Source organism: Hippichthys cyanospilos, chromosome 6, assembly GCF_059441005.1.
Source record: "Hippichthys cyanospilos isolate Australia breed blue-spotted pipefish chromosome 6, RoL_Hcya_1.0, whole genome shotgun sequence".
NCBI lineage: Eukaryota > Metazoa > Chordata > Actinopteri > Syngnathiformes > Syngnathidae > Hippichthys > Hippichthys cyanospilos.
In genome coordinates this window covers 13,990,819-14,005,534 of record NC_142374.1, presented here as the reverse complement: position 1 = coordinate 14,005,534, position 14,716 = coordinate 13,990,819, and the positions used below count along the sequence as shown (strand labels likewise).

The 14,716-nt window shown below is 39.8% G+C and overlaps 1 protein-coding gene across 6 annotated transcripts in view; it reads left to right on the top strand.

Moving 5' to 3' along the window:
• frmd4a (FERM domain containing 4A) overlaps positions 1–14,716 on the top strand; it is a 133,760-nt gene that overhangs the window by 50,327 nt on the left and 68,717 nt on the right. For 4 of the 6 annotated variants that reach the window (XM_088416699.1, XM_088416705.1, XM_088416697.1 and 1 more), the window contains exon 1: positions 3,659–4,015. The exons of the other annotated variants lie outside the window; for them this stretch is intronic. In XM_088416699.1, the coding sequence (XP_088272825.1) occupies positions 3,830–4,015 (186 nt within the window). In that variant the 5' untranslated portion in view covers positions 3,659–3,829. Of the gene's footprint in view, positions 1–3,658; positions 4,016–14,716 lie in introns of those variants that run through there. 6 annotated transcript variants of the gene reach the window in all.

Sequence of the window (14,716 nt, the reverse complement as noted above, 5' to 3'; positions counted from 1 at the left end):
TACAATCTATGCTAATTTACATTGACCTGTATTGCATGATATGATATCTTTACATTTGCATACTTTAGCTAAATGAAATGACATGGTTTAACACTTCGTTTTTTAAATCATTGAGCTAGATGTATCAAAGTTATGTTGTTAGGTTCATGTGATGATTTTTCTGAGCTGCAGCTTTTTAAATTAATATGTGCTTTATGTGAACATGCACAGAGGCAGCTCCAGGGTATCATCACCCAAAACAGACACACAAAGAGAAGAAACCCAGCGAGTAGCAGGACTTTAGGGATGAATCAGACCGCCATTGGGCAGTCATACAGTCTGGCATGGTTATCAGGCTAAATTAACGTGGAGTGCTCCTTTTATTGCATCTCGAAACAAAGAGTAGGCAGCCAACTATGTATAATCACACATAAAATTATCCCTGCTTTGATTGCAGCTCCCTTATTAGCTTCACTTTTAATATTGGTTCTATTTCTATTCCGGTTGCTTGGTGTGTATCTGTCAAATCTTACGTCTTACTATCACGAGGATGTATTAATAGCTGATTTATTTTGAGGACTGCCGGAGCGAAGTGACCCAGTTCATTGAGGCATGTCAGAATTACCCAGCTTATCTCATGATAGTCACATTTTTATGCCTCGTTTTTAGCTCCTAATCATGCGCGGATGATTTTGTGGAGATGGGCTGCCCTTCGGGTGTAACTGTACACATGCATCCATACCTCCCCTCCTTCCGCATCTGTCAAGATGACATGAGAGGAAATTGAATTTAAGAGAACTGTGGAAACACAGCACATTCTCGTCAGGCCAAAACCCGAACAACCTGAACAACCTTTTGTCTCCAATCAGCAGCACCTGTTCATCTCAGATCTCAGACATGAATTTTCTTCGCCAGCAGTTCTCAAAGGAGGGCACGAATCATCCCTAGGGGTACGTGACAAAGCGGTACTTTAACAAGTTATCTGCAAGTATCAGCAAATCAAATTTGACACTTTTTTATGCCGTGACAAGAACAGTACATTTTTATTTTGAAATTTGGAGCATATTATATAGAACATACAGCGACGGATTACAGATGAGTCAGTCATGAATCAGATGCTGTTCCAACGATCAATAAACCCAACATGGATGACACAGCACTATTTTTTTTTTGTTAAATCTCTTTAAGCTTTAATTTTAATCCAAAAACACTTTGTACTTTTTAGGGGGTATTGCCTTAAAAAATGTCACTTGATAAAAAAAGATGTTACTTATTATATTGTGCTGTACTATACTATACTATACTATACTATACTATACTATACTATACTATACTATACTATACTATACTATACTGATAATGGAGAAGTACTAATTCAACATCTTTAGAAAACATTAAAACATACTATATGGTTCTTTCTTGACAATTACACCATGTTTTGTGGATCAAATTTGAATAAAAAAAAATGCAGTGAGCTCTGTGCTTCAAAACCCGATAGGCGTATGTTGCTGTATGCGTCGACATGCAACCACCCATAGTAACTTACATGTCGCATAAAGACTGAAAAAAGTTATCAGCCCGTTTTGACAAATTAAAGAGTAAAAAGTACATGCATGTTTTCAAATGAAGGGGTTAAAAGAAACAAGTCATCAGTAAAATAAATATTTGTGGACTACACCAATGCCTAAAACATCTCCATAATTACAATCAAATATTTGTACTTGGCTACTTTGCAAGATTGGATCCTATGAGCCAAGCGGATGCAAAGTTTTTAAATAAAACTCTGATATTTCTCATGTAGGCCACAATCAGCAGCAAGCTGATATGGGCCAGACCTGTTGAATAAATAATGATGACTAGGGATTTACCGCAGCAGATGATTTTCTCCTGTTTGACTGTCAGGCTGCAATGCATGTTGGTGTGTCTGTCCTGTAGTGTCATTGTCACGAAAGCTGGCGGGTGGTCCTCACTTATGCGGGTGGAGGAGGATGCTCTTTTGGGTGGCTCCTTTTTAATCTGATATTAAGACCCAGCAATAAGTCATATTACTTTGCCAGTCAGGTTGTTTTGATGTCACTGCGTTGGATTCATTTAGACGAACACAAAAACCTAACATTTGAACTGATGTGTGCGGACTTTTTATACCCACCGCATATCTAGCTGAAGGCAGGACCACTGACTCAGATGAGTGGCCGCAGACCCACATGAGGGTCTTAGGTTGCTCAGGGGAAATCTGGCTAATTTCCTCTGTTTTGCATACAGATGATGTATCTTGCATTAGAATAATGTCGGCTTGACTTCACTGATGTATGTTTGTGTGTGATCCGCCCGCACCACCCCTCCTTATAAATCCAGACTGTGCAGGGAGAGAAATCTGGATGTGGGATTTCATTGATAATCTCCCAACCAGATGGCAAAAAAATCCCATATTCCATTTGAGGTCCCCTCACACACACGTGCGTGATCCCAGTGGGTGGGTGCGTCTACCAATGTTGTAAGACTGGGTTGGGCTCATTATCAAGAATCCTGTAAAAATTGTTGAATTCATTTAACCATTTATTCTCTGAAAATTTGTGTTTTGCTCTGTAATTCATGTAATAATTGCTTTTTTAAAATTGTAAATGAAACAAAAAGTCAAACTAAAAGTGAAGACAAGGAAAGTAAAACAAAAATAGATCCACCATACATTTTCTTTCTTTCTTTTTTATTATTTATTTGATGGATGTGAATGTGGGCGCTATTATTATATTATTATTATTATTATTATTACTATTATTGTTGATGTTGTTATAATAATAATAATAATAATAATAATAATAACAACAATACCAATAATAACAACAAAAACAATAATAATAATAATAATAATAATTACATTTTAAAACATTTTATAACAGTCAACATCACCGTACCAATTATTAAAAAAAATGAAAAAGGCCACACACGTTTATAAATAAAATGAATCCCTATAAAAATTATGACAATTATTACTTTTTAAAGTTATTTTTTATTTATACGGTAGTTTTTTATTTTTATATTATGAATAAAGTATAATATAATTAATAGTTATATATTCATTATACAATTAGAATTGTTATCATGGCACACATGTTTTGATGTAAGAGTGTAAAATGAATATTTCTTCTCATTATTTTAGATCATCTACTATTAGGACATATACAAGTTATAGTTATAAGGGTGAAATGTTCATCCATGATGTTCAAAAGAAATATTGTTTATTATTTTGGTCATTGCATTGTAATATTATGTAATATTTTTATACTTATTAATTAATTAGCATTAACCTAATTACAAGGGAAATAGTCAAACTTGAGAATGATTTAAAAATGCAAATACCCTCCCTCCCTTTTTTTTTAACTCCATCTAGGAATGATGTGCCCCATCCCTGTTTAAATAAATAAATAAATAAATAAATAAATAAATAATTTTCCCCATCCCTGGCATTCCATTCAAGTAAAACAATGATTGGCTCACGCGAACCAAGCACATACGCTAACAACATCCACAACGTCACATTAAACCCGTGACCTGGATAAGCGCCCCCCCCAACTGGAGGAAGTGAGGAAGGGGAAAGGGGAGGGTGAGCGTAGGGGGGTGGGTTGCCGCTGTCAGACGGAGTGAGAGGAGGAGAGACAAAAGCGTCTCCCTGGCCCTCCCACTCTCACTCACTCATTCAGCGCCGAGTGTGGAGCACGTCGAAATAGACAGCATGCTCACAACAAAGAAAGGAACTTGGAATTGTTTCTTTTTTTAAGCGCACTGCATACCTCTCCCCATCCTCTTTTTTAAACTGGTGCACGCGGGAACGCTCGCGTGGGTCCCAGCTTCCATGCTGGACGGGACGGTGAGGACGCCCACGCCTACGCCAACCTCGCACGGCGGCACACATGCTCACACGCCCACGGACACTCTGGAGCGTACCATGCTGGTCCAGGGAGCGGTGACGCCAGGGAGGACCCGACGGCTGATGCTCAAGCTGCCGGTCGGGACTCTCAGAAGAAACAGCGGCGAGCGGGTGAGCCCGGGGGTTTCCCCTTTCACACTCTCTTTGGAGCAGGCTCTTGTGTCTTGTGTGTGAGTAAATGGGATTGCAAGCCGTTCTAGGCTAATCCAGGAGACGGCATTAGTTTGGAGTTGGAGACGATTCGAGAGCAAAGCTTTTAATCTCCGCAGTGGACAATTACTGGTGTGTCTGTCAATCCCGGGCCGTCTCTAATGTATTCTGGCATCGCGCTGATAGTTCAAGGTTGTCGAGGGAACCGTGGGAGCGCACGTCTCAACGCATTCGAAGTGACAGTGAGGGACCGTGAGCTCTTTTCTGCAGTTCTGTATCAAGTACGACAAGAGCTCAGTTTGCAATTCACATTGTGTGTCAGTGGGTGCGGATGCAAGGTAATGCTTTTCAAGCAAAGACTTGGACATGGAATGTGCGTGCTGCACAGTTAATCTTAATGGGTTTGTAAAGACAGGCTGCAACCTGCCATCTCTGAGAATTATTTGTCTGGTGTCTTCTTTGTGAAAGTTGTCCGCCACAAGAGGATGCTCCTTCGCTGATGGCGTAGTGCAAAGTAGTTGTTAATTTTTTTCTGAGAAGGCCAATATGACCGTGAGAAATTGATACAGATCTTTATTTAGTATAACACATTCGCGTCCCAGGTGGTGGGAAAACTCAATGGTCTCTTTGACAACAAACCATTGACTAAACAGAGAGATTTTTTGTACTCGATGTGGGTGACGATAATTGAATACTTGATGGCGTCCTTGATCATTTTTTTTTTCAATTGTTGCACTGATTTGAAATGTTGCACTACATTTCTGTCTTTGTCCAAGCCCAGTTGTAACGTCGACTAGTCAAACACAACCGGTTTTTGATACAATCTTGAGTTCATAGAGCTAAGTGGTGGCCATTACCACCCCTTGTCACCCCCACATCTAGAGGAAAATGCTACTCCAGGTCTCTCCTTGCCAAGGTGTTGTCACACCCAGCCCACTTCACAGAAACATTTCTGGCTACCTCCCTAATGGTACTCAATCACATTCAGCCACCTGCAAGTGTCTCAGTGTCAAGTGTTTACAAATATGCTGAAAAGGTGTATTTATCTTAGACAATATTGGATTACAGAATGACATGTATTTGAATCGTATCTTCTTTTGTAGCGTGCAACTCATGTAAACGCTATGAGCTCCACGGAGGATTCTCTTTGTATTTCTTCTCTTTGAACGCATTCGGGAGAGAGTCGAGCCTACACTTTGCTGTCTAAAATACATGATTTCAATGCACCGGAGGCAGCACAGTGGAAAAGTGGTTTCCATATCTGCCTCGCAATGAAACCTTTGAAGCACTCTCTTACTTGGTTGTTGGTGAGTAATCACGGAGAGAAAGTTAAACAATTGGAGGGAAAGCAGATGAATAATCACCGCCAGACGTAATTGCGTCTGCCCTATTAGTAAAATCACCTTTCTTGTGAGAGAGGCAGATTTTCTGGCAGCATAGCAGAGGGAGGTCTGAAGTGATTGCAATCTCACATTTTCATCCTCTTTATTCAACTTGCAGACCCGCTGGGTTCAGGAACGCTCAGTGGGGGTTACTTGTGGTGTGTATATTCTCTCACTTCAGAAAAATGTCTGAATATAAACAAAAGTAGCGTATTGACCTTTGGGCAAAAATGCTCTCGAGTTTTTCGTGGGATACTTGAGGACAAAAAATGCCTTAGGGTTTAAATCAAAAACTAATGAAGGATTGAATCAAAACCTTGACAGACTATTTTAGAATAACCTTAGAATAAACACTTTCATATTGTAAGCATGTAACTTAATTTTAATCGCGGGCAAGAATAGAAACATACGTTTCTGTATTAAATTATGTATTACAGGTGTTTTGTAAAAGTGTTAATTTCCTCTTGGACAACGTCTCTGCAGAAAGTGTCTGCTGAAGTTTCGGAAAAGTTCTATTTCCTGCATGCGTATTACTTTCTTCACAATTTCATTAGTTACCAGGGTTAATGTGTTATTTTAATGGCTGCACTGCTTTTTTTTCATTAAAAATGTCTTTATCACTAATTTAATGCAGATAGAGCATTGCTGCAAGTGATTGATGGATGTAATATGATTGTTATCTATAGGGAATACACAATACAAATGCTCGACTAAGCAAAAAAAAAAAAAAAAGGTTGGGGGCTTACAATTTATCTCAATGTACCATTGGGCAGCTGTCACGCTCAACTGCCTAATGTTGACTTCCTGGCATGGAAAGAAAGCAAAGGTTAAAGGAGAACTATTATGTCTGTGACATGATTTCATCATAAATACCCCAAGGCTCAAGAACTATAGCACACGTTTCACTCGTTTCTCATCACGATGACATCAGCTAATGCATTCATCTATCTATGCCACTGGAATGCTTTCCCTTGAAGTGGCAAAAGGCTAAATTAACCAACATTGGTACCTGCATGTAGTAAGTAAACCATTTTTTTCACCTTGCAAATCAGTTGTTGCATGAACTGATTAGAGAGCATCATTTTTTTCTGAACAGTCTTTTCTACTGTAAACTGGATGCCTTAGCTCAATGGCTAATGTGAACAACAGTGTAATCTGAGGACAGAACTGCAACTTTTGCTTGAAAGTGGCTCTGGATATTCTCCCAGCCTTGCTCCTCAAGTAATTTTGTGTGATGGTGTTTGTAATGTACACTTAGTGCAACTAATGAACACATTCTCAGGTTTATGCCGTTGAGAAAATATTTAGTTATTGTTTAATTTCACACTTGGTGGGCTGGCACCCCAGAGACCCAAATATTTATTTGAAAGCATTCAAAAAGTTTTTTTTTTACCGTGTAATGTCTCCTCTATATTAAATAGCAGTGGGTATAAACAGCTTGTTGTTCTGGGGATGTTTACCTCTGAGCAGTCTGAATTAGGATTATCACCCGCCTTTGTTAACCCGGTATCACTTTAAGCTGCTCAAGCTTTTACTGTGAAATGAGGGATAGAAAAATAACAAACAATAGGATGAGACAGTGAGAAGGAGTCAAGCGTAAACAAAATAGTCAGGGCCTACCGTATAGATCTGCATTTGCAAATTTGGACAAGTAGGAGGTTTAGGCAAAGTGTGAGGCCATAGGGTGAATAGATCTTTAGATTTATTCAGAATTTCGAACACTGCTCTGAGAGTGGTATGGTCAGACAGGAGCTCACTATCCTCCCATTAATTTCCCAAAGTGTACCCTATGTAATAGACCAATCAGGAGCTGTCCTAGAACTGTTTACATCTGTACTGACTGATATTCTGAGTGCTCTGTGTCCCCACCGTGATTCGAGTGTGCGCCGCCACTCCTTGTTTGTGGAAATGACGAACCGAATGGCACATTTGAACAATGTTCTGCTGAGAGATTATATCTGTAGGCACATTTTCCTGAATGTATGAACATCAATGAAATGCCAGGAAGAAAAAAAAAATCACAACATACTGTCCGTTTAACATGGCTATTTTTGAGCTTCTGAATCATTTTATTAGAGGAGCCAATTCCAAGGTGTCTTCTGGTGTCTGCTGGATTTCACCACACGTTTTCAAGTGAAATCAAACCAAATATATCTATTACAAGATTGTGAACTCAAGTTTAATCTACTGTCACACAATAATGTATGTTTGGCTCCTCCACTGACATTCCTATTCACTACAAATTTAAGTTTTTGCTTGTGAAGCCCTTCTAAAGTGGCAAACAATAACAGACTGTCTAAAGCTGTTGCCACCTTTTCTTTTTTTTTTACACCTGTTTCAATTCATGCCACAATCTGGAAGCACAATTTTGAGCCCTCTAATTGGGTTATTGGTAAACCAAAGTCATTGGAATTTTTGGAGGTTAAAAGGCTCTTTGCGAAAATAACAACAGGGGAGCAACGAGGTAGATGGCTCGCTTGCCTGAAGAAAAGAAGTTCACTCACATATTTGTCAGACAACTCAGCAGCAAAACAATAGCAGACAATAGCCTGACTGTAATTTACCGCCACAGATAATGGCCTTTTAAAAACAGGGGGAAGCTAGACAGGAATACTAATCGATGCTTGTTACCTTTAAACATTCTGTCACCGCCAATCACTGAGAAGGTCATCCGTGTGTATCAGGTGAACGCAAAGTCCAATCCTCATCAAGATGATCCAATTGTGCACAAATTACAGTCAGGGTTAATTTGGAGAAATTACATCCACATGCAGAATCACTTAATTCCAGTGACCATCACTATTTAAAGTTTGTACCAGTCCAACTATCCGCCCATCCATCCATGTTCTGTAGCACTTGTTTTCATTAGTTGTTTTTGCTATTGTTTTTTTTTCTTCTTGGTTTTGCCATCCTTGTGTTCCACACTAGTATCTGTGACTTGGAATGTGTTTAGCTTCCAAAGGCAGGGCCTGGTTTGTTGTGAGAAGTCGGATTCAGCGAATGAGAGTGTAGAGTGTAGACCATCTAGTCGCTTATGTTTACACTATTGAATCAAATAACTAGGCTGATGTGTCCCCTTCTAGTGGTTGGTACTCTATGTCAGTGAATCAAACTCAAGGATGAACCTGCTTTTGTTACATCTGATTATTATGATATTACTAAGAAAAAATGGTGCACATTTAAATTAGTCCCCTTTAAATACGTGTTAAAGAAGAATAAGAGCCACACATGAAGTTTTATTTTATCATCATCATCATCCATTTACAGATCTGTACAGGACGCTGCGTGGATGTTACAGTCCGATCCCGAAGTTGATTGGCTTTCAGTTTTTGGCCAAGTGTTTCTCATTTTCAGTGTTAGGCCAAATGATTTCATTGCAGTGCATCCTTACACTATAGTGTTGCCAACAGCCATTCTGCTATTACAAAATAGCACTTTTAAGTGGTAGCCAACATATTGATTCCCCGTGATCTCACCGAGGCTTCCAGGACTTTAGGTAGGAACGCTGAAGCCAGTCTGTCCAATTATAGAGACAAAGGACAGTGTGTGCGTGTGTGTGTGTGTGCATGTGTGTTGGGGGGGGGGGGGGGGGGGGGGGCAGGATGTTAGGCGTCCCCTGCAGGCCCCTCTTGCATCCCTCTCCCCTGTCTGCCTTGAAAGTGAAACCCCTCCCCTTCTCCTCCCCAAGGCTGAATGTTTTTGAGACAAGAGAGGATGCCAAGGGAGGGAATGAAGAGACTCCCACCCTTTCATCACACTCCTCTGTGATTCCCCCCTCCCTTATTTTTTATTCCCATACAAAAATCAGATCTATAGCCACACGGCACAGCTGCGTTCTGTCGACATGAAAGATCAAACGACAAGGAGATGATCGCCCTTTGGCTGCTAGCGGAAGGTGATCCCAGTCAACCGTTAATTTTTTTTTCTCTTACTCTCTGTGGAGAGAGGACGCTAGCCTGGTAGCTATGGTGAGAGTGGACGCTATCGTTGGCAAAACATCCTCACTGGGAGACACAGTCGGAAAGGGTGGTGGGGGGTGTGGTTTCCCTCTCTGGCACCTTCACAGCTTGGGGAGATGACTTCATTATGTCTGCTTCTTTATTGGCAAAAATGTGTGCTGGCAAGCAGAGGGGGTGTAAGCGTGGGGGGGGGTGGAGGTCTTGAAAAATAAAGAGGGGGTGACATGGAGTTCCGCGGAACGTTGTCATGTTGGTGGATATCTACGTTCTTTGTTAGTTAGGAGAAATAGGAAGACATCATGACGTAATCGTATTCTTTGTGTGTTTGTTCTTGTGTTCCTATCTTTGTGTGGCAATATCCTTTGCAGTATCATGCTTTTGATTTTGAGGATATTTTGGTTGGCGTACACATTATTTTGTGTGTGTTTGTTCTTGTCTGTCTTTCTTTGTTTGTCTCAATCTTTTGACACCTTTTTATTTTGTGTGTGAGACAGGGGGAGTGACAGTGAAAGACTGGGTTTGACTTCTTGTCCTGCTGCTGTTTTGTGGCACTATTCTTGACACTGTATGTATGAAAGGCACTGATTTATGACTCATAAAGGGTTGTCCATTGTGTGTGTGTGTGTGTGTGTGTGTGTGTGTGTGTGTGTGCGTGTGCTCTTTTCTTGCCATCGTTGTGTGGCATCCTCCAAGCCACCTCTTATCCTGTATGCATATTATTCTTTTGTATGTACAATCTGGAGAGTGTGTGTGCGTGTGTTTGGATAAATAGAGCGAGAGTGAAAAGTAGACAGTATTTCTTCTCCCCTCCCTTGTTTTTCTGTGGGTGTACTGCAATAACATGGTAATCCTCATTAATATTTATCTGTAAGGCAAAATGGATGGAGTGATTAGATGAAGTACATGCACACATTTACTCCTGTTGCGTTTTGAATGTGCTCACCGTACTCTTTATTACGACTTGTCAACTAAGTCAAATTGTGTACCTGACAGTCCTGATTATTCAAAGGTTTTGCTTTACATCCTGTATGTCTTCAAGTGTGCACATACTGTAACACACGTAACCAGGGAAACCAAAGTGCAGTACAAACACACACACAAACACAAATACAGAGAGGCTCTCCGTCTTCCTCCCTCTCAAGCCACGTGAAGTTATGTTATTGATTTTCACGCTTACACTTCTTATACAATCAAATAAAATAAGAGTGATCAGAATTGAATTTCCATCACGGTCAGTCCGCACATGTCACCTCTCATCCTTGCAGGAGTGTTAGCGGTGCACACTGATTCCCAACAAGTAGTGCCAAGGGAGATTATTGGGAAATCCAATTTCAACGTTTTTTTTCTAACAATATATGTTTCTCTTCTGTCTATTTATGCTCGCAATAGAACAATTAAATCCTCGTTCACGAGATGGCAGAAGCAGCTAACCTGTGTATCCACCTGTTGGAATTCATTTACATAATAATAGCTTTGTATTCCCCTAAACAGCCTTGATTTTCTTTTTGATTATGATGAAGATTATGAGTTCAATTCATTCTACTGGAAACTCAAAACACTCATCTAAAAAAAAAAATCCCAAAAAGTTTGGCTCAGTGGAAGAGCGGTCATCTTCCAGCTGAGAGGCTGTGGGTTCGATCCCTCGACCATCAAGACCATGTCTAAGTGTCCTTGAGCAAGACGCTAAAACCCTATTTGCTCCTGATGCTGCGTCATCAGTAGGTAAATGACGAGTTAGTGCAAAGCGCTTCGAGTACCCAAGGTAAAAGGACGCTATATAAGTGAAAGTCCATTTCTATTTAGCAAATACACACAAGTGGTGGGGCCTAATAGTGAATGTGCAAGCGCTGTAATCTTTTCCAGCTTCCCAAGAAATACCCTTACATATTTGTTACATACACTCACTGTATTTTTTAATCATAAATATAACTACATACAATGTTGTGCAGCACTCATATCTTGCACTTGTGTTTGGTGGTGTGCTCCAAGATTTTTTTTTTGTGATGTAAAATATGTGCCTTGGCTCAAAGTAGGTTGGTAACCCCTGGAAAGGATATATCTGCAGTACTTGTTAAGGTGGGAGAGCTTCACATGACGCCACTGTTTGTGCATTCATAGAGCTTGTGACCCATTTCCCTCCAACGCGCACCCTCTGCCACTTCATGCTTCATGCATACGCCTGAATGAAGAGGAGAGCAGGAAAAGCGCAAACCAGAGTGGAGATGCATAGAGACCAGGAGAGGAGGCAAACAATTTGGAAGCGAATGCACAGATGAAGAGAGCCTCATTAGACACCTAGCTACAGTGGGATCTCTAGGGGATAAGGAGATCATACACGTTGAAGGATTGAGTGTATAATCATTGAGTCAGAGACTGCTGAATTGGTTGTTAGTTGTGTCTTGATCGGGCAGCATTGTGGTTACTCAGTGAAGTGTTTCACAAATTTTACTGAGCCCTGGCACATAATTTACTTTCGAAAAATCTTGTCACACCACCAAACAAAAAGTGAACACCACTAAGGTGCTTCCATATTTGAGTTTCTCGCTACATTTTTGTAATGTGTATTTTATCATGAAAACAGTACTCTAAGGGAGTGGTTCTCAACTTTTTTTTTTCCAATTATGTACCCCCTGTGAAATATCTTTTCAGCCAAGTACCCCTAAACCAGTGCAAAGTCTTAAAACATCAGTGTGTTTTATTTAACTTTAGACTCCTTCAAACTTTGTTTGTATTGGTCCACAAAAAATAATCAAGCCAAAGTGTCCTCTTTTGGATCATAGAAGAAATCTGTTGTCAAAAAGAAATATCTAAATAAGTGGTTCTTAACCTTGTTGGAGGCACCGAACCCCACCAGTTTCATATGCTCATTCACCGAACCCTTATTTAGTAAAAAATAAAATATCATTATTTTTTTTTTTACTGGTGCACGAAATGAATTGTGCATTAATATCACCTTGTTCAAATAACAAAACCGACACAGTGCATGGTAGGAAATCTCAGAGCAGGACGCTTTCAATGACTGTGCCCACTAACTGCAGACTGGACTGAGGGGTGGACCTCTGCGGCGGAGGCTCCATCGAACGCCTGAGACCGACTCACCCAACCCCTAGGGTTTGATCGAACCCAGGTGAAGAACCCACTCATCTAAATTATTAACAAACATTTTTCCACAAAAAAATATATATCATCAATATATCATGTCATACCTGTTCTCATAAAGAAATAATTATGAATTAAATATTCGTCCACTGAAAAATATTCAACATAAAGCGTCCTTTTTTGGGGTTGCAGTAGAGGTCTGTTCACAAAAATAAATAGTTAACTTAATTATGAATAAATATTTGTCCTTCCAAAAATATTCAACATAAAGTGTCAGACCTGTTCTCAAAAAAATAATAATATAAAGAAATATTTGTCCACAGAAAAGTATTGCACTTAAAGTGTCCTCTTTTGGGATCAAAGTAGAGATGTCTTCACAGATATAAATTATAAACTTGACAGGTAACGAGAGGTGGCACCTGACAAGTTGGGTTGAACCATTCTAGTATGGGGAGAATTTGGCTTTTTACAGAAATGAAATTGGATAACCGACTAGACATTTACTTTATGAACTTACATTGAACCATTATTTAATTCAGTAACTATTTTTAAAGGATTTTTGCAAGTGTTTGTTTTTGTTTGTTTTATTGAAAATCTCGAGTACCCCCTGAACTTGCTTCAAGTACCTCCAGGGGTACTAGTAACCCCATTAGAGAACCACTGCTATAAATTACTGTATTTTCTAAAACAAACAATATAAAGGAAATGTAACAGAATTACATTATTAATGAGTTTGTGCATAAAAATTCAGTTTGGCTTCTTCTGATCTGCACAACTTGGCAACCAAGGAGCAGGATGGTGCAGTCCTACAGACCCAAACAAAAACTACTTAAAGACTACAGTATTCTACAGTAATATTAGTTTTTTTTGTTTAGTTTTTTTTGCTGAGGATAAAGAATGTATGCCTGTGAGTGTTATCTTTTTTGTCTACATATTTTGCTCCACACTTTGATTAAATATTAGCTTAAAGGGACACTGTAAGATTTAGACCATTTTTCATTAAGGACAGCAGGAGGAGCTGCATTTACCATTGTCCGTAACTATAACAAACATGGCCACCTCTGGAGAAGTAATATCGTTTAATGATAACTAGACCTATAATTATATTTAAAACATACTGTTGGTCATTAAACACACATTCATTTGCAAGTTTTTGAAATTTAGAATCATTTTATTTATTTCTTTTTAAAGAAAAACAATCAAAATCTTACACACTGTCCCTTTAAAGCGTTAAAACATCAACACATAGATGCTATTAGTTTGTATAGCTATGGTGTTTTCAATTAAACTAGCAGACTTTAATATGCAGTCAAGTGCTTGATTCAAAGAATATGTGTACCTGTCTTTATTTATGTTTATTTTGATAGTAAACTTCATCACGCCATCATTGGTTCAGAGAGAGAGAAAGAGAGAGAGGGGAAAAAAAAGTCTGTTTACCTGTCATTCATAACTGGAATTTCTATAACGGACCAGCTGTCACTGATTGTTTACACCAGCGGGCCCCCATGTGACCTTTCCCAGGATTCAGTGTGACATGCGTTAACACAGGGAATCATGGGAACAGTTCAGTGTGGTCCCTAACCCCACAGCTCTCACCTTGGCAAATATTTACTTCTGTCATAAAATACCGCCTCCTCGGAGATGCGCGGATCCAACCTTCCGAAGTTGCTGCAGCCAGGCTCGCTGATTCATGTTGGAAAAATCAGTGTAGGAATGCTGCGCATTTCTCAAGGGTTTCTCAGGACACTGCTGAGAGGGCAGCACGGGACCCTGAGACTGGCTGCTGAGAAACTGAGCTTGTTCGTGTTGAATGGGCTAAACCTCCGGACCGAGGAGACATTCTGGTCCCATGATGTCATCTAGAGAAGCTTCCAACTTGTGCAAGGGTGACGCTCTTCAAACAGCCATCTGTTTTCAGGCCTTTCTCAAGTCTCTTTCACACATATGTTTTCTGAAACATCCGGAAGATACAGATTAAGAGACAATTGCTTTCAACACAGCAGCATGGTAGACTAGCGGTCTGCCAAACTGCCTCCTAATTCAAGGATACGAATCGCAGTTTAGGCATACTGGGTTATTTGAGGACTCCAAACTGTCCATACGTGTCATTGTGAGTGTGAATGGTTGTTTATTTGTACCGTGTGATTGACCTCTCGCCCAGCAGTTTTTTGTTTTGACTTGTGAGCAAAAATATAAAATGCGGGAAATCATACATTAGGTAT